The sequence below is a fragment of the Prionailurus viverrinus genome, chromosome X, assembly GCF_022837055.1.
Source record: "Prionailurus viverrinus isolate Anna chromosome X, UM_Priviv_1.0, whole genome shotgun sequence".
Lineage (NCBI taxonomy): Eukaryota > Metazoa > Chordata > Mammalia > Carnivora > Felidae > Prionailurus > Prionailurus viverrinus.
Window position 1 is genome coordinate 59209032 of NC_062579.1, and position 19049 is coordinate 59228080.

At 34.5% G+C, this 19049-nt stretch overlaps 1 protein-coding gene across 1 annotated transcript; it reads right to left on the bottom strand.

Moving 5' to 3' along the window:
- Window positions 1–4537: 4537 nt before the first annotated feature.
- On the bottom strand, window positions 4538–18696 carry HMGN5 (high mobility group nucleosome binding domain 5). The gene is made up of 6 exons (XM_047844081.1): window positions 18418–18696; window positions 16500–16529; window positions 15926–15955; window positions 15594–15647; window positions 13272–13400; window positions 4538–5800 (listed from the first exon to the last, which is right to left on the bottom strand). The coding sequence occupies exons 1-6, from the start codon at window positions 18430–18432 to the stop codon at window positions 5072–5074; spliced, it is 987 nt and encodes a 328-aa protein (XP_047700037.1). The 5' UTR covers window positions 18433–18696; the 3' UTR covers window positions 4538–5071.
- Between the last annotated feature and the right edge of the window lie 353 nt (window positions 18697–19049).

The following is a 19049-nucleotide window of genomic DNA, read 5'->3' on the forward strand; positions in this document are numbered from 1 at the left end:
TTATTAGAGAGAAACACTGAGGGCAGGCTTTGTTTTATGTAGTAGATATACCCTGAAGTATTATGTATAGTTATTCTTTTTATCAAGGTACAGCAATAAACTGAATTATACCTTACCATCTAGTTAGAAAATGATTTCAAAGGTTATTCACATTAAAAATTTTTATCCTGAGACATGCTATAACTAGCCAAAAACATGCTTATTAATAGGGCAAACACTTCAAAGTCATGACAGAATTTTTATTAAAACTTCAACACTATATACTCAGAAAATCAATTATTGTGATGAATCAGTATATTACCAAAAACTAGCATTGCCAATGAGATAGTTAATAAAGGATACTTCATATTACTAAGGAAACTCCAAGTAAATTTCTTAAACAACTTTTCTCTGTGGTATTCCCTAAAGATTTTTGTATACCTTTGTCCATTTCTCCATAATTTTACTAAGTATTGTTCTGGTATGGATTTATAATTTATATCCACTTTCACTTATAGTGATGGTATACTGTTTCTTTAAATTAACACTCCTCTAGTCCACTCTCCCCTTCACAACTTACTATTTTTGAAATGTTTAGAAGAGAAATTGTGTGTATCAAAGTTTTTATGGTAAAGGAATGTAGGATCCAATGAAAATATCAAAAAATAATACAAGTCCTGGAGAAGTGTTTAGTTTCATAGTGTGAAAGAATGGTCCTCTGTAGTATACTATGACATTCTTGTAATATGAATGCTATATATATGTATATATATATATATATATATATATACATATATATATCAATAGATATATAGTTAAAAAATAATGTTGTAAGGTGAAGATGGCTAACTGCTTTATGTAGAGGGTAGAATTTCACATGAAAAGTTAAGATTACTCATTACCATATTTCTACCCATCACTTGGAATGTGTTTTTTAAGAGAAAACAAGAATTGTTACTTTTATTTTAACCTTGGAAATGAAAGGGACTAAGGTGTTTAAAAAACCAGTTGTTATATTGGAAGTTATGACAGTACATTTTCTGTGGCTGAAGAATTTGGCTAGGAAGTGGGAGGTTATAGACAATGTGCTTAGAAATTTAACCAGCCCTTTTAGGTCAGTTTTGATTACTGTAGCATTTTAGTAAATTTTGAGACATGGTATGAAATGGTATGAAAAGGTTTCCCAGCTCTGGGAAAGAGTCAGAATTGTATGCTTTGGAAGCTGGACTTCTGGATTTACTTACTTCCTTTTTTTATTCTTAATATTCATGGAGTCTTTTTAAAACCAAGGAAATCAAGCAAGAGAAAAAAGGGAAAAAGACATCCACATTGGAAAGAAGTAAAATGATCTTTATTTACAAATGACATGATCTTATGAATAGAAAACTCTGGGGGCACCTGGGTGGCTCAGTTGATTAAGAATCTGACTCTTGGGGGCGCCTGGGTGGCTCAGTCCATTGAGCGTCTGACTTTGGCTCAGGTCATGATCTCACAGCTCGTGAGTTCGAGCCCTGCATCCGGCCCTGTGCTGACAGCTTGGAGCCTGGAGCCTGCTTCAGATTCTGTGTCTCCCTCTCTCTCTCTGCCCCTAACCCACTCGCATTCTGTCTCTGTTGCTCTCAAAAATAAACATTAAAAAAATTAAAAAAAGAAATAAAAAGAATCTGACTCTTGGTTTCACCTCAGGTCACAATCTCATGGTTTATGAGTTCGAGCCCTGTGTCAGGCTCTGTGCTGACAGCGCAGAGTCTGCTTGGGATTCTCTCTCTCTCTCTGCCGCTCCCCCGCTCGCTCTCTCTTCTCTAAAAATAAATATATAAACTTAATTTTTTTTAAAAATAGAGATAGTACCTGTCCTTCTCAAACTGTTCCAAAAAATAGAAAGGGAAGGAACACTTCTGGACTCATTCTATGAAGCCAGCATTCCTTTGATTCCCAAACCAGACAGAGACCCAACAAAAAAAGAGAACTACAGGCCAATATCCCTGATGAATGTGGATGCAAAAATTCTCAATAAGATACTAGCAAATCGAATTCAACAGCATATAAAAAGAATTATTCACCATGATCAAGTGGGATTCATTCCTGGGATGCAGAGCTGGTTCAATATTCACAAATCAATGATACATCACATTAATAAAAGAAAAGATAAGAAACATGATCCTGTCAATAGATGCAGAAAAAGCATTTAACAAAATTCAGCATCCTTTCTTAATAAAAACCCTCAAGAAAGTTGGGATAGAAGGAACATACTTAAACATCATCAAAGCCATTTATGAAAAGACCACAGCTAATAACACCCTCAGTGGGGAAAAACTGAGAGCTTTCCCCCTGAGATCAGGAACACGACAGGGATGTCCACTCTCATCGCTGTTGTGTAACATAGTGTTGGAAGTCCTAGTATCAGCAATCAGAGAACAAAATGAAATCAAAGTCATCAAAATTGGCAAAGATAAAGTCAAACTTTCACTTTTCACAGATGACATGATACTCTATATGGAAAACCCGACAGACTCCACCAAAAGTCTGCTAGAACTGATACATGAATTCAGCAAAGTTGCAGGATACAAATTAAAAAAAAAATAGAAAAAAAACTCTGAAGAATCCACAAAATACCTACCAAATCTAATAAACTAGTTCAGCAAAATTGGATACAAGATTAATATTCAAAACTCAGTTGTGTCTAGGCAGTAGCAATGAACAATCCAAAATGGAAATAAGAAATCCATTTACAGCATCAAAAATAATAAAACACTTAGGAATACATTTAATAAAGGAGTTATAAGACTGGTACACAAAGCACTGCAAAATATTGCTGAAAGAAATGAAAGCTACCCTAAATAAATGAGAAGACATCCTGTGTTAATGTACTGAAAGAAAATTTTCTTGGTATGGCAATATTCTCAAAACTTACATGTGTATTTATTGTGAACCCTTAGCAAAATTTCAACTGCTTTTTCTTTGGCTAAATGGACTAACTGATCCTAAAACTTATATGGAATTATAAAGGTCCCTGAACAACCAAGAACAAAATTGGAAGACACATACTCTCTGATGTCAAAAATTACTACAATGCTACAGTAATCAAAGGTATGGTACTGACATACAGACATATACATTAATGGTATAGACTTGAGGGTGCAGAAATAAATCCATACATCTATGTCCATTCATTTTTGAAGAGTGCTAAGACCATTCAATAGGGAAATAGTGTTTCAAGAAATGGTGCTTGAACAAATGGATGACCACATGTAAATTAATAAAGTTGGACCCCTACGTCACACCATGTAGAAAATTTAACACAAAATATATCAGAGACTTAAATGTAAGAGTTAAACTATAAAACTCTTAAGATATATGGATGTATGTCTTTGTGACCAGGGTTTGGCTCCAGATTCTTAGATATGCCACACAAAACACAAGCAATGAAAGAAAAGGTAAATTACATTTAAATCAAAATTAAAAACTTTTGTGCATCAAAGGACACTATCAAGAAAATGAAAAGACAACCCATAGAATGGGAGAAAATTTTTGCAAATATTATAACTGATAAGGCACTTGTATATAAAATATGTACACATCTTACAACACAATACTAAAAAGACAACCCAAGTGAAAATGAGCAAAGGATTTGTTAGACATTTCTCCAAAGATACACAAATGGCTGATAAGCACATGGGAAGATGCTCAACATCATTATGGAAATGCATATCAAAATCACCATGATTTTAATCACCTCCAAATCACCCCACTAGGATGGTTACATAATGAAATATAGATTATAAGAAGTATTGACAAGAAAGTGGAGAAATTAGAACCCTCCTATATTGCTGGTGAGAATATATAATGCTGAAGCCACTTTGGAAAACAGTCTGGAAGACCTTCAAAAAGTTATAGCATGACTATTTGGTCCAGTGACTCTACTTCTAGAATGTATACCTAGGAGAATATATATATACACAAAAACATATACATGGATATTCATAACGGCATTATACATAATTGACAAAACATAGAAACAACTCAAATGTTCATCAAGAAATAATGTAGTTTATCAATGTAATATATTATTCAGCCATAAAAAGAAATGAAATAATGATACATGCTACAACATCAATGAACCTGAAAACATTATCCTAAGTTAAAGAAGCCAGACACAAAGGCCACACGTTGCATGATTCTATTTTTATGAAATATCTAGAATAGGCAAATCTATAGAGAAAGAAACTAAATTAGTGGCTACCAGGGACAGATGAGGAGGGAGTTGAGAATATAAAGATTACTAATTGGCACTTTGGTTTTTATTTGGGTGAAAATGTTCTGGAATTAGATAGTGGTGGTAATCACACAACATTGTGAATGTACTAAAAACCACTGAATTGGAAATGGTTAAAATGGTAAATTTTATGTTAATTTTATCTCAGTGCAAAAAAACTTTTAAATTCTTTTATGAATATCACAATATAAAAAATTAAATGCTATAATATTTCACTAACTACATTTTTAGAGATAAAAAACTACAATTATTTTTGAAGAGAATTTTTATTAAGATCAACCCAGTAAAATTTTGTGGATACACGTATAATCAGAACTGCCCTTTTGAAAAAAAATGTGTAAATCTTTTTAAAATGGAATTACAATTTTATTTGTTCACAAGCTGATAATAAAATTATATTTGGGAAAGAATTCTAACTCTTTGCATTACAGAAAATAGTTCACTTTTTTTTTTATAAAAACAACCTAGAGAACCATAAGAATGTTGTAACAATCTTTCATGATATCCCCACATTGTGACTTGATCACATATAAGTAAAATTAAAATTCACAGATTTAATACATAACTTACACAAAAGGAAAGTCACTCAAAAAGTTGAAAGAATATTTTTATATATTCCACTATTATAATCACAAAATGTAAAAAGGTTTCATGTTAGCTACTTTGTGATGAATAATCAGCATGAAGATGTTCTGAAATTACATTGATGCTAAAGAAAAGTTGTGTTTATAAAATATTTGATAAAAATATTCATATCTATTAACATTACAACATGGAGGCACATATTACCAAATTATGAAACTATATAGGGAAGCTTTAAACAATATTCTGAGATTCTCCTTTTTTTTCATCTTTTTTGGCCTCTTCTTTATCAGCTACTTCCTTTCCCAATTTAGCCTTCTTATTTTCCTTTCCATCTATTCCATCTTTCCCATCTCCCTTTCCATTTTCTTCTGTTTCATCTTCCTCTTTTCCATCTTTGCCCTCTTTTCCATCTTCTCCTTTCTCTTTTCTACCTTCTTGTTTATTTCCATCTTCCTCTTCATTTCCAATTTCATCCTCTTTTCCACCTTTATTCTCCTTTTCATCTTCATTCTTTTTTCTTTCTTCTCTCAGTTTTTCTTCTCCTTTGTCTTTTTCACATTCCAATTCTTTGCTATCTTCTCCTTTCCCCTTTCCATCTTCATCCACTTTTTCATGTCCTTTCTCTCTTTCTTCTTCTTTCTCTTTGCTATCTTCTTTCCCTTTTCCATCTTCACCTCTTTTTTCATATCCTTTCTCTTTTTTGTCTTCCTCCTTTCCCTCTTCTTTTTCTTTCTTATCTTCATCCTCTTTTCTATCTTCTTTTCCTTTTCCATCTTTGTTCTCTTGCCCATCTTCTCCTTTCTCTTCTTTTTTGTATTGATCTTCTCCATCTCCTTTCTGATATCTCTCATCTTCTTTTCTTGCTGGTGACACTGCTTCATTCTTTTCTACTCCCTCTTCTTCAACATCTTCATTTTTTTCTTCGTTCATTTCCTCAAGTTCTTTTTCAGGAGCTGGTGCCTATATATAGACAAGAAATAAACAAGATTATATTTATAAATTTGGAATTGTTCTCCTTAAGTATTTAGACAGAGTTATAGCTGTTTTATAATTATTCTTTTATAAAAAGAATGATCTCCATTTATAAGAAAGTAATTTTACTGTGAAAAACACCTCCCAAATATCAAAATATAAGGAAAAAATCCTAAGAGATAATTAACTAAAATAATTCCACACACATATGTAGAAATGGATATTTGGAACAATAAATTCAGGAAAATATATTCATATAAATAATTTTCATTACAAATATGGGAAACAGTAAATATGGAAAAATGACATATATTCTATATCAGCAATTCTCAGTGAGTAAATAAAATGCATTCTTTTGAGGAAATAATATTTTGTTTCTATAATGGTGAGATTTAGGTTTTCTTTGTAAAAGTTACTTGAAAACTCTTTGGGTAGGCTGTGGGGAAGAGCTAAGATGTAGCATAGTAGGCAGATAATAGGTTTGCCTCATCCCTCAAATACAGCTAGATAAGTATCAAATGATTCTGAATACCCAAGAAATTGACCTGAGGGTTGATAAAACAAACTACACAACTAGAGGGAGAGAAGAGGCCACATCAAGGAAGGCAGAAAGTATGGAGATGTGGTTTGGGGGTGAAATGGATCACAGGTGCTGTGGAAGGGAGAGATCTGTGGTTGCACAGAAAGTTGAGAGAGAGTGGAACACACAGGAAAATGCACAAGGAGAATGCTTACTCAAAGCCATTGGCTTGGAAAATGAAAGAGGCTGATTTTTGTGTTTTGGCCACCAGTGGGGCTCAAAGAGTAGAGATTTAGAGGTCCTAGGTACAGAGGAATGGGCTGGCGCCATTTCCCTCCCCTGCCCCTCAGCATAAACCTACCTCAGTAGACAGCACAGGAACAACACTGGCTGCCTTACCTATTTACACCAAGTCCTAACACCCTGCACTCTGCTGGTACTGCATTTCTCAGGCAAGTGTGCCTAAGGACCAGTGCAGTGGGCCCCTTCCTCATAAGACTAGCACAACCTCCCACACACACCACTTCTATTGACCATAGATTTCTGCAAAGCTTCAGTTCTAGTGGAAATATCATCAGGTCTCTTAATAAGCAGACCAGAGCACACCTAGTTAAAATTTGCAACCCTCTGGCCAAGGTCCAAACACTTCCCACTGCAGGCAAGAACAACCATTATAAATGACTGACCTGAAGGATAGAGCAGCCAAATACAGCAGCAGAGCGCATGCAGCACACAACAGAGACACTTCCTGAAGAGCCAGGCCCTGAACATTATATGGCCTCTTCTTCATAAAGCCATTACTCTCAGGAGCAGGAAACATAACTGGCTTTTCTAACACAGAGAAGAAGATAGAGACCTAGAAAAATTCCAAGATGGAGGAATTCATCCCTAAAGAAATAACAAGAATAGGTCATGGCCAGGGATCTAATTGAAACAAACATAAGTAATATGCTTGATCCAGAATTTAAAGCAACAATCGTAAGGATACTAGCTGGTCTTGAAAAAGGCATGGAAGATATTAGGGAGGCACTTGTCACAGAGATAAAAGAGCTAAAAAACAATCCAGCCAAAATGAAAATTGCAATAACTGAGATTCAAAACAGACTGGATTGTAATGACCACAAGATGGAAGAGGCAGAGGAACAAATAAGTGATATAGAAGATGGAAATATGGAAAATAATGAAGCTGAAAAAAACAGAGAAGAAAAATTTTGGATCATGAGAGTAGGCTTAGAGAACTCAGTGACCCCATCAAACATAATAGCATTCCTATCATACGCATCCCACAGGAACAAGAGAGAAAAGGGGTAGGAAGTTTACTTGAGGAAATACAGCTGAAAACTTCCCTAATCTTGGGAAGGGAATATTCATCCAAATACAAGAGGCAAAGAGAACTCCCATCAAAATTGACAAAAGCAGGCCAACACAAAGACATATGGTAGTTACATATACAAAATATGGTGATAAACAACAACAACAAAAATTCTAAAAGCAGCAAGACAAAAGAAGTCCATAAAGTACAAGGTAAGACCAATAAGGTTCCACAGAAACTTGGCAAGCCAGAAAGGAGTGGCATGATAGATTCAATGTACTGAATGGTAAAAATCTATAGCCAAGCATATTCTATCCAGCATGTCTATCATTCAGGATAGGAGAGATAAAGAGGTTCCCAGACAAAAACAAACAAACAAACAAACAAAAACAACAACAACAACAAAACAAAACACAACAAAAACCTAAAGGAGTTGGTGACCACTAAAAAAGTTTTACAAGAAATATTACAGGGGACTCTGAGTGGGAAGGAAAGACTGAAAGCAACAAAGACTAGAAATGAACAGAGAGAATCTCCAGAAACAATGACAAAACAAGTAATAAAATTGCACTAAATACATACCTATCAATAATTAATTTGGATGGAAATGGACTAAATGCTCCAATCAAAAGGCACAGGGTGTCAGAATGGATAAAAATACAAGCCCAAACTAGATGCTGCCTACAAGAAACTCATTTTAGACCTAAAGACACATGCAGACTAAAAGTGAGGGGATGGAGAAACATTTGTCTTTCAAATGGACATCAAAACAAAGCTGGAGTGGCAATACTTATATCAGAACGACTAGATTTTAAACCAATGACTGTAACAAGAGATAAAGAAGGGCACTATATCATAATAAAGGGGACTATCCAGAAAGAAGATCTAACAATTATAAATATTTATGCACCCAACATAGAGGCACCCAAATATATAAAACAATAACAAACATAAATGAATTTACTGACAATAATACAATAATAATAGGGTACTTAAAAAACCCCAAGTACATCAATGGACAGATCATCTAAACAGAAAATAAACATGGAAACAATGGTTTTGAAAGACATACTGGACCAGATAGACTTAACAGATACATTCAGAATATTTCATCCTAAAGCAGCAGAATACACATTCTTTTCGAGTGAACATGGGACATTCTCCAGAAGAGATCTCATACTAGGTCAAAACTCAGACCTCAGCAAGTACAAAAAGACTGAGATCATACCATGCATATTTCCTGACCACAGTACTATGAAACTTGAAGTCAATCACAAGAAAAAATTCAGAAAGTCCACAAATACATGGAGGTTAAAGACCATCCTACTAAAGAATGATGGGTTAACCAGGAAATCAAAGAGGAATTTAAAAATACATGGAAACAAATGAAAATGAAAACACAATGGTCCAAACTTTTGGGATGCAGCAAAAGCAATCATAAGAGGGAAGTATATATAACAATATAGGCTTACCTCAAGAAGCAAGAAAAATCTAAAATAAACAACCTAACCTTATACCTAAAGAAGCTAGAAAAAGAACAACAAACAAACCCTAAAAGCAGCAAAAGAAGGGAAATAATAAAGATTAGAGAAGAAATAAATGATATAGAAAAAACAAACAAAAATCAGGAGCTGATTTCTTTGGAAAAATTAATAAAATTGATAAACCCCTAGCAGGATTTATCAAAAAGAAAAGAGAAAAGGCACAAATAAATAAAATCACAAATGAGAGAGGAGAAATAACAGTCAGCACCACAGAAATAGAATTATAGGAGAATATTATAAAAAAAATCTATATGTTACCAAATCAGAGAGTCTGGAAGAAATGGATACATTCCTAGAACCATAAACTACCAAAACTGAACAGAAAGAAATAGAAAATTTGAAGAGACTTATAACCACCAAAGAAATCGAATCAGTAATCAAAAATCTCCCAACAAACAAAAGTCTAGAGCCAGATGGCTTCACAGGGGAATTCTAACAAACATTTAAGGAAAAGTTAATATATATTCTTCTTAAAAAATTCCAAAAAAATAGAAATGGAAAGTAAACTTCTAAATTAATTCTATGAAACCAGCATTACCCTGATACCAAAACCAGGTAAGAATTCCGTAAACATATACACACAACAACAACAACAACAACAACAACTACAGGGCAATAGCTGAACATGGATGCAAAAATTCTCAATAAAATACTAGCAAACCAAATCCAACAATACATTGACAAAATCATTCTCCACAATCAAATGGGATTTATTCCTGGGTTGCAAGGGTAGTTCAATATTTGCAAATGAATCAATGTGATACAACACATTAATAAAAGAAAAGAATCTTATGATCCTCTCAATAGATGAAGAAAAAGCATTTGAAAAAGTACAAAATCCATTCATGATAAAAACCCACATCAAAGTAGGGATAGAGGGAGCACACCTCAACATCATAAGGGCCATATACAAAACTCAGCTAACATTACCCTTAATGGGGAAAAACAGAGCTTTTCCTCTATAGTCAGGAAGAAGACATGGATATCCATTCTCACCACTATTATTTAACATAGTACTGGAAGTCCTAGCCTCAGCAATCAGAAAACACAAAGAAATAAATGCATCCAAATCATCAAGGAAGAAGGCCAACTTTCAATTTTTTCAGTTGACATAATACTGTACACAGTGAAAACCCAAAGGCTCCACCAAAAATTGATAGAATGGATACATGAATCCATAAAGTTACTGGATACAAAATTGTGTAGAGAAATAGGTTGCATTTCTATACACCAATAATGAAGCAGCAGAAAGAGAAATCTAGGAATCAATCCCATTTACAATTACACTGAATACAATAAGATACCTAGGAATAAACCTAACCAAAGAGGTAAAAGATCTCTATTCTGAAAACTATAAAAAATTTATGAAAGATATTGAAGATGACACAAAGAAATGGAAAAATATTCCATGCTCATGGATTATAAGAACAAATATTGCTAAAATGTCTATACTACCCAAAGAAATCTACACATTGAATGCAATTCCTACCAAAATACCACCAGCATTTTCACAGAGCTAAACCATTCTAAAATTTGTATAGAACCACAAAAGTTCCCAAATATCCAAGGCAACCTTAGAAAAGTAAATCTGGAAACATCACAATTCCAGACTTCAAGTTACATTACAAAGCTGTAGTGATCAAAACAGTATGGTACTGGCACAAAAATGGACACATAGATCAATTGAACAGAATAGAAAACCTAGAAATGAACCAAAAACTGTATGGTCAATTAATCATTGACAAAGCAGGAAAGAATATGCAATGGGAAAAAGACAGTCTCTTCAACAAATGGTGTTGGGAAAAAATGGACAGCAACACGCAAAAGAATGGAACTGGACCACTTGCTTACACCATATGGAAAAATAAATTCAAAATGGATAAAAGACCTAAATTTGAAAAAGGAAACTATCAAAATCCTAGAGGATAACACATATAGCAACCTCTTTGACATTTCCCATAGCACCTTCTTATTAGATATATCTCCTGAGGCAAGGGAAACAATAGCAAAAATAAACTATCAGGACTTCATCAAGATAAAAAGCCTCTGCACAGGAAAGGAAACAAACAACAAAACTAAAAGGCCACCAATGAAATGGGAGAAGATATTTGCAAATGACATATCTGATAAAGTGTTAGTATCCAAAATCTACAAAGAACTTATCAAACTCAACACTCAAATAATCCAGTTAAAAAGTGGGCAGAAGATATGAATAGACATTTTCCCAAAGAAGACATCCAGATGGCTAATAGACACATGAAAAGATGCTCAATATCACTCATCATGAGAAAAATACAAATCAGAACTACAATAAGATATCACCTCACACCAGTCTCAACAGCTAAAATTAACAATATAGGAAATGACAGGTGTTGGCAAGGATGTGGAGAAAGGGGAACCCTCTTGCACTGTTGGTTGGAATGCAAAGTGGAGGAGTCACTCTGGAAAATAGTATGTAGCTTCCTGAAAAAGTTAAAAATTGAACTACCCTATGTTCCACCAATAGTATTACTAGGCATTTACTCAAAGGATACAAAAATAGTCATTTGAAGGGATACATGCACCCCAATATTTATAGCATTATCAACAATAGCCAAATTATGGGAAGAGTCCAAATGTCCACCATCTGATAAATGGATATATAAGATGTGGTGTATATATATGTGTGTGGGTGTGTATATATATATATATATATATATATATATATATATATACACACCCACACACATACATATATACATATATATATACATCCATACAATGGAATACCATTCAGCCATAAAAAGGATTGAAATCTTGTCATTTGTGAAGACATGGATGGAGCTAGAGAGAGCTAAAAAGCCTTATGCTAAGTGAAATAAGTCAGTCAGAAAAAGATAAATACCACATGATTTCACTCATGTGTGTAATTTAAGAAACAAAACAGATGAACATAGGGGAACAAAAGAAAAGAGAGCCAAATCAGAAAACAGACTTTTAACTACAGAGAACAAACTGATGTTTGCTGGAGGGAAGGTTGGTGTAGGGATGGGTTAAATGGGTGACAGGTATTAAGGAGGGCACTTGTGATGAGCATTGGGTGTTGTATGTAAGTGATGATTCACTAAATTCTATACCTGAAACTAGTATTATACTGTATGTTAACTAACTAAATTTAAACAAAAAATAATGTAAATAAGAAATAAAAGTCTTTCACCATATAGCATAGGATCACTTACAAAAATTTTTTCCCTATTTGCACAGCTTTGGTTTGTATATTTGGCACTATATCCCATTTTCAGTGTTTTACTGCAATATCAAAAACTATGGTATGCATTAAATATGCAAATAAATACCTGTAAGAAACATTTACATAATAATTTGTTTTGCAATCTGCAAGGGGAAAAGAATCATATGATCTTGCAAAGGGATTTATAAATAGACCATTTGCCAACAAAATGAATAAAGGATTGCTCGCTATTTAATAATAGTCATTTTATTATTACTAAGTCATGATCACTGTCATTATTCTACCAATAGCAATGCAAACCCAATATTCTCACTACTTATACCTGTAAACTCTCGTATTTTAAATTCATTTTCTTATTTTCCCCTTCAATACTATTATATGTCATAAACTGAATATTTGTGTTCTCCATAATTTATATGATGAAACCTAATCCCCTACCTGAAGGTAGGGCCTATGAGAAGTGATTAGGTCATGAGGGAAGAACCCTTATGGATGAGATTAGTGTCCTTACAAAACAGACCACAGAGATGTCTCTCACCCTTTCTGTCATGTCAGGACACAGCAAGGAGACTGCTGTGTATAAAACAGAAAGCAGGTCCTCACCAGACACCAAAAATGCTGGTGCCTTGATCTTGGACTTCTCAGCCTCCAGAACTATAAGAAATAAATTTATGTTATTTATAAGCTACCTAGTCTGTGGTATTTGTTATGGCAGCTGGAATGGACTAACACAGTATAGAACCACTACTCATTTAATGTTTCTCAACTTTTAAACTACAAGTCAAACAAGATTTCCTTCAGTTGTACCCATTGTTGATCTTTCAAATGGATAAATCTGTTAATATTTAAAATACCTCCATAATTTTGGCTTCTCCATTTTTATCACTATATTCTTCTTTAATGACTTCTTTCTTGTTTTCAGCTATTGCTTTGGAACTTGTATCTGTGTTTTTTTCCATCGTATCATGTTCTGTCTTCATTTTCTGTCCAGCAACACAGAATAATAAAAACAAATATACAACTTCAGTGGTGTGTTAATTAAATGGCCCAGGTTATTTTATCAGCTGCTGTATGATTTATAAAAAGATTACAATATCCATATAAACTTAATATCAATAAAATCATCACTCGACACTTTTACCTCCATTGTAAACCCAAAGCAGCATTAAAAATGAATAATATTCTTCTGATATAAATCAAATACATTTTCTTTTAGATGAGAAGCAACAAGTTATAATACTGACCATTGGCCACTCAAAGCTAATTGCCTGCATCAGATTAGATTTTTATAAATTAACTCTTTTTGACTAGAGGGGGCCAGTTTATCTGTCATGTAATAATTAGCAACAGGGTTTTGTTTATTGCAAAGCCTCCAGTGGCTAATAATTAAGAGAAACACTAGCAAGGGCATCACTTTAGATATATTTTAAAGAGATTTCCTGGGGACATAGGTGATTCAATATACGTTCTACAAGTTTTGAAATGACTTGAATCATGATTGCTTTACCAAGAAAGCTCTTTGCCTATGTGAGTAAAGAGCACTGGGTGAAGAGGCCAGAAAACCTGTGTTTGAATTTTGGATCTGATACTTACTTGATGTCATCTTGAGCAAAAGTATAAATCTTTTTGTGCATGTTTTTTATATGTAAAAAAGAGTAATTCCACCTACCTCATAGGGGTGTTATTAGGAACAAATGGTAAAATATATGTGAAATTGCTTTAGAAACTATAAAATATAATACAGATATATTATTACTATTTTAACACATGAAAAACAGAGAGTCAAGTATAATAATACATTTTAAAGTCCAGGATTATATAGTATTTGTTTTATTATAGCATTATCTTCTAATTTTAATGGAAATAAAGTGTTTACTATCTTAATAGCCTATAAATTGAGTACCCAATTTTATAGAATAGTGACCTTGAAATGTTAAATAGAAAAAAAAATTTTTTTTAACTTTTCTCTCCTGTTGTTACTTGTTACTAAAACTTCACTTGCCCTAGTTTTAACAGTATCTTTCTTTTTATTTTTGAGAAAGAAAGTATACGAGCAGGGAGAGGGGCAGAGGGAGAGAGAGAGAATCCCAAGCAGCCTCCACATTTAGCGTGGAGCTGATGCAGGGCTCAAACCCATGGCTCATAACGCCAGCCAAAATCAAGAGTTGAATGCTCAACCAACTGAACAGCCCAGGCGGCCCCAACAGTATCTTTTAATCAAATAATTCAAAGCGATTTATAAATATGCCTGTAATTTACAGTTTCTCCAATCACAAAATGATGGGATTCGAGGATTTTAATGTTCCTCCTAGCTTTAACCATTTATGATTTTAGGAAGTTAACCAATCTCTAAAATATCAGTCATACCTCAATAAAGCAGTTTAAAAAATTACTAGTATTATATTTGCACACATTTATAAATAAATAAATAAATAAATAACATGGAGAAACAAACTTAATATTGAGGCTATTTCTATTTCTAATGTCATTAGCCATAACATTAGAGTATAGAATATCAATTGTGTTCATTTAAAAATAATTTATGTGAAAACACTTTGCAAACTGTAAAGTATTATCAAATGTTAGTTACTACTATTATTACAAAGCATTATTTTGGTTACTACAGTTTACACCTTTTGTTTTTCCAGCAATATTGGTGTTGTGACTATATGATGTCAAAGGCATATATATTTTACAAGTCTACCCAACTAAAATTTTATTTTGTTTCTTCCTAATAAAAATGTCAAAATATGGTAGACAATCACAGAACGTGAACAAATATTCCTTACTCAAAAAGTTTACATGCACCATATGGTATAATATATTACTAGCTAAACAGAAAATAAAGAAAGCAAAATGATCAGCTGTATGCCTTTCCAAAAACATTATTTTTAAATGTTTTTTAATGTTTAGTTTTGAGAGAGAGTGAGAGAGAGCATGTGCGAGTGAGTGGGGGAGGGGCAGAGAGAGAGGGAGACACAGAATTCAAAGCAGGCTCCAGGGTCTGAGCTATCAGCATACAGCCTGATGCAGGGCTCAAACTCATGAACCCTGAGATCATGACCTGAGCCGAAGTCAGATTCTTCACCGACAGCCACCTCACCTAGGCGCCCCTCCAAAAAAATTATTTCTAAAGAAGAGTAATCTTCTGTCAACATTGCCTGTTGAATATTTACCTTTGTAATAGATGTTCTTTTGGGCTTCAACTCTGGTGTCATGGGCACGGGCATCTGCATCAAAAAACACAAGTCATGGTTGGGGGGAGGAAAAAATCATAATTGAAGACACATTACTAATAATGAAATCCAACCTCTTAATTTAAATAAATGGGTATAGTTCGGACCAAGCACTAGGAAAAACAAACAAACAAACATGTCCTTAGTGTGAAATTTTTTACGACAACATCCAAAATAAATCTTGTATTAAATAGGTAGTATTGTGTAGGATTCCCTGAATTTTAAAAGTACATTTTACAATACATGAGAAGCGTTTTAAAAAGACCACTTACAGCAGACAGTCTGGCTGATCTTCTTTTTGGCTATAAGTAAAAAAAAAAATAGTTAATAGAATTATAGACACACAAAACTAGAATTATTTGTATTGTGAAAATATTTAGTGCAACACTACATGAGCATTGTTTTTAAAGAGGCAGTTGTAAACCTGAGTAGAATATATAGTAGAAATATAAATTTTTATTTTCCCTTCCCTGGACCCTTTATACAGCTAAAGAAAAATATCTCAAATTAAACTTCAAATGCTAAGCTAAATGAACACAATGGCTAATAACAAGGAGCATATTTAGAAATAAGAATATAGCCCCTTCTTGCAAACTGACAAAGATTTTTTTTTTGCTTAAAAGGAAGAAACTCTCTCCAGATCTTAACAAGCATAAGGTCCTAAATTCCAAGAAGTTTGTAATTTTCAATACCTGCTATATTTCTGAAAGAGCTCACTAGCATACCATATTCATACTCATATGGTACAAATATACAAATCAGCATCTATTTTTAGCTGCTTGTGTGTCTCAAATTCATAAAACAAGTGGATTTTTTCAGTCATATTCTAAAACTAAAAAAACTCACCTCCTGCCTGGTACCATCTTGACTGGCAGCCTATACAGAGGAGAAAACCACACAGGAATAAGGTCATCGATATAAACACATAGATTAGAAAATATTGCATATGGATTACAGTTGTAACATAACCACTTATGACTTTTTTCCTGGATTCCAGCTCAAGTAGCCACGTGTTATTTCCTAGTAGCATGCTACATACTGCTGTCCGCTAATGTGCAAATGTGCACCAAGATGCAAATGCATTCTCAAGACATAAATTCACACAACTAATAATCAATTCCATCCTTTTGTGTAAATTGCATCTCCTACAAACAAACCTTTTAAATTTTAAAATCCACCTGCTGTAGCCAGTGTTAAAGCCAAAAAAAAGTGTGGGGGTGGGCAGAATGAAGGAGGAACTTCCTGCAATTTCCCTGTGTTTTGCCTTATGTTTTATATGCAATTGTACTTATCTGATCCTCTCTACTGGCTGGATTAATCTTTCCAAGTCCTTCATACAAAAACTACAACCCCCACAATGTTTCGATGCTTGCTTGCTTTCTCTTTTTCTTTCTTTTCTTTCTTTCTTTCTTTCTTTCTTTCTTTCTTTCTTTCTTTCTTTCTTTCTCTTCCTTCTTTCCCTTTCTTTCTTTCCTTCCTTTTGGTCCTTCCTTCCTTCCTTCTCTCTTTTTCTTTTATGGAGGGAACCCCTGCAACGTCAATGCGTTATTCCGAGGAGCTGGCCATGGACTTTAAAACTTCCCGCCACTACCTGCTACAAGGTTGCTGTCAGATCTGTAAAATAGCACGACCCATTGCACAAGCCTAGAAAAGCTCAGCGGAGGGAATCTCAGGAAATGGGATGGTTACTAAAAACCACTGCTTTTTGTATTTGAGCAGCCCTTTAGTCTGGGAATTATCAAGCTATTACATGATTCATACAGCCCCAGAGCACAGGGGAATTTCGGTCTTATTCCTATGTTTTAGAAATAGGGAAGGTGGCCGGATAAATAGGAATAATATCAAAACAATCACACTGCTTTACATCAGCACAGTGTTTTCCAATTTTATGAAGCAACGAAACAGCGTTCAATTTCACTACTAAGGGACACCCCCCTTCCCAAAACAACAAACAAACATTCAAACAAACACTGGTAGTAAATTTATCTCTTGTCCAAGAGACGAGTCACAATTTTTGAAATGAGGGTTTGCAGAATACCTGTAGCCCTTGAATATCTCAAATCAATTCTGCATGTCTAAAAGTGAATAAATCCACGCTACCGCAACATCAGCAGTAGTTTTTATCTTACGCAGTTCTCTTGCCATCTCTCCACCTTTACACAAAGAGTTTGGAGAACCCCAGATCTCATAGCCCTAAAGTTGCTAATTGCAGAGGTGGTTCTCTCCTTCTTTAAGACAGTTTGAAGTCTGCGCCGCCTAATGGCACAGGATTACCATTGCAAAGCCATCTGGCATGACAAGAAGTGGAGGAGGGAAGAGGAAAAAGAAAACGGGAAGAACAAAGGCAAATACGGGAGAAAGCCGTGGCTTTCGTTACCCCAAACGCGAAGGTTCCCGGAGAAAAGCCGGAGGCTGAGGAGGAAACTGGTGCCTGGAAGTGTGGTTAAGAGAAGTGTTCTCCAATAGGGTAAGCGGAGAAAGGGAGGTGGGGTAGGAAGCGACAGCACAACGCTATGGCTGTTTCAGCATGGAGACACCTCTTAAACGATTATTTCCCTTAAACAAAACAAGCCGAAAGTGAACTACTAGTTGCATTCAAGACCATCCTTAATCTTACACTGATCATTCTTTGCCTTTCTTTCCCCTTACCATTCAGTACATCACAAAATCGAACTAGAAGCCAAAATGCTTTCTAAAACCTCTACGGATTAGGAAATATGTATTTCAGTCTCTAATCCTCCTTCTATCTTCCTATTTCACTTACCTTTCTTTTGGGCATTGTTGCAGCTCTCTACAGGAGATCTTAACAATTAGCAGAAAAAAAGCCGAAAGCAGCCTCTGCCCAAGCGCTCAGAGAGCAACTGAGTTTTCAATGAACTAATTGCAGCACAACCTGTACTCGGCAAAAACAAAAACAAAAACAAAAACAAAAACAAAAACAAAACACAAAAAAACAAACGAAAAACAAAAACAAAAACAACAACAACAACAACAACAAAAAACACACCTCGTTATTGGCAACATTAAACGCACCAAGACGCAACCAAACTACGTAAATGGTTAGCTGGAGTGGGAGCCAGATTTGAATGACAGGCAGTGAGACCAATAAAGAAAGCTGATCTGCCCAGGGGCGTGGTCCACAGACTTGCCAGACGCCCTGTTAAGGCTGCCTTTTCAGACCGGTGTGTGGTGGAGGAGCACATGGACTTGATAAATGCAAAATGCTCAAGCTTAAGACTGGCGGGAAAGCCAGAGTTGTCTTCATTTTGTTTTTCTTTTATGTTGTAATAACAGGCGAAAGTCACAGCAGTTGCTTTCTCCACAGTCTCCAAAACCACCACTTTTACTTATTTCCAGGGATAAAGGGTTTTTGAGACCGGGTTTAGTATAGGCTCC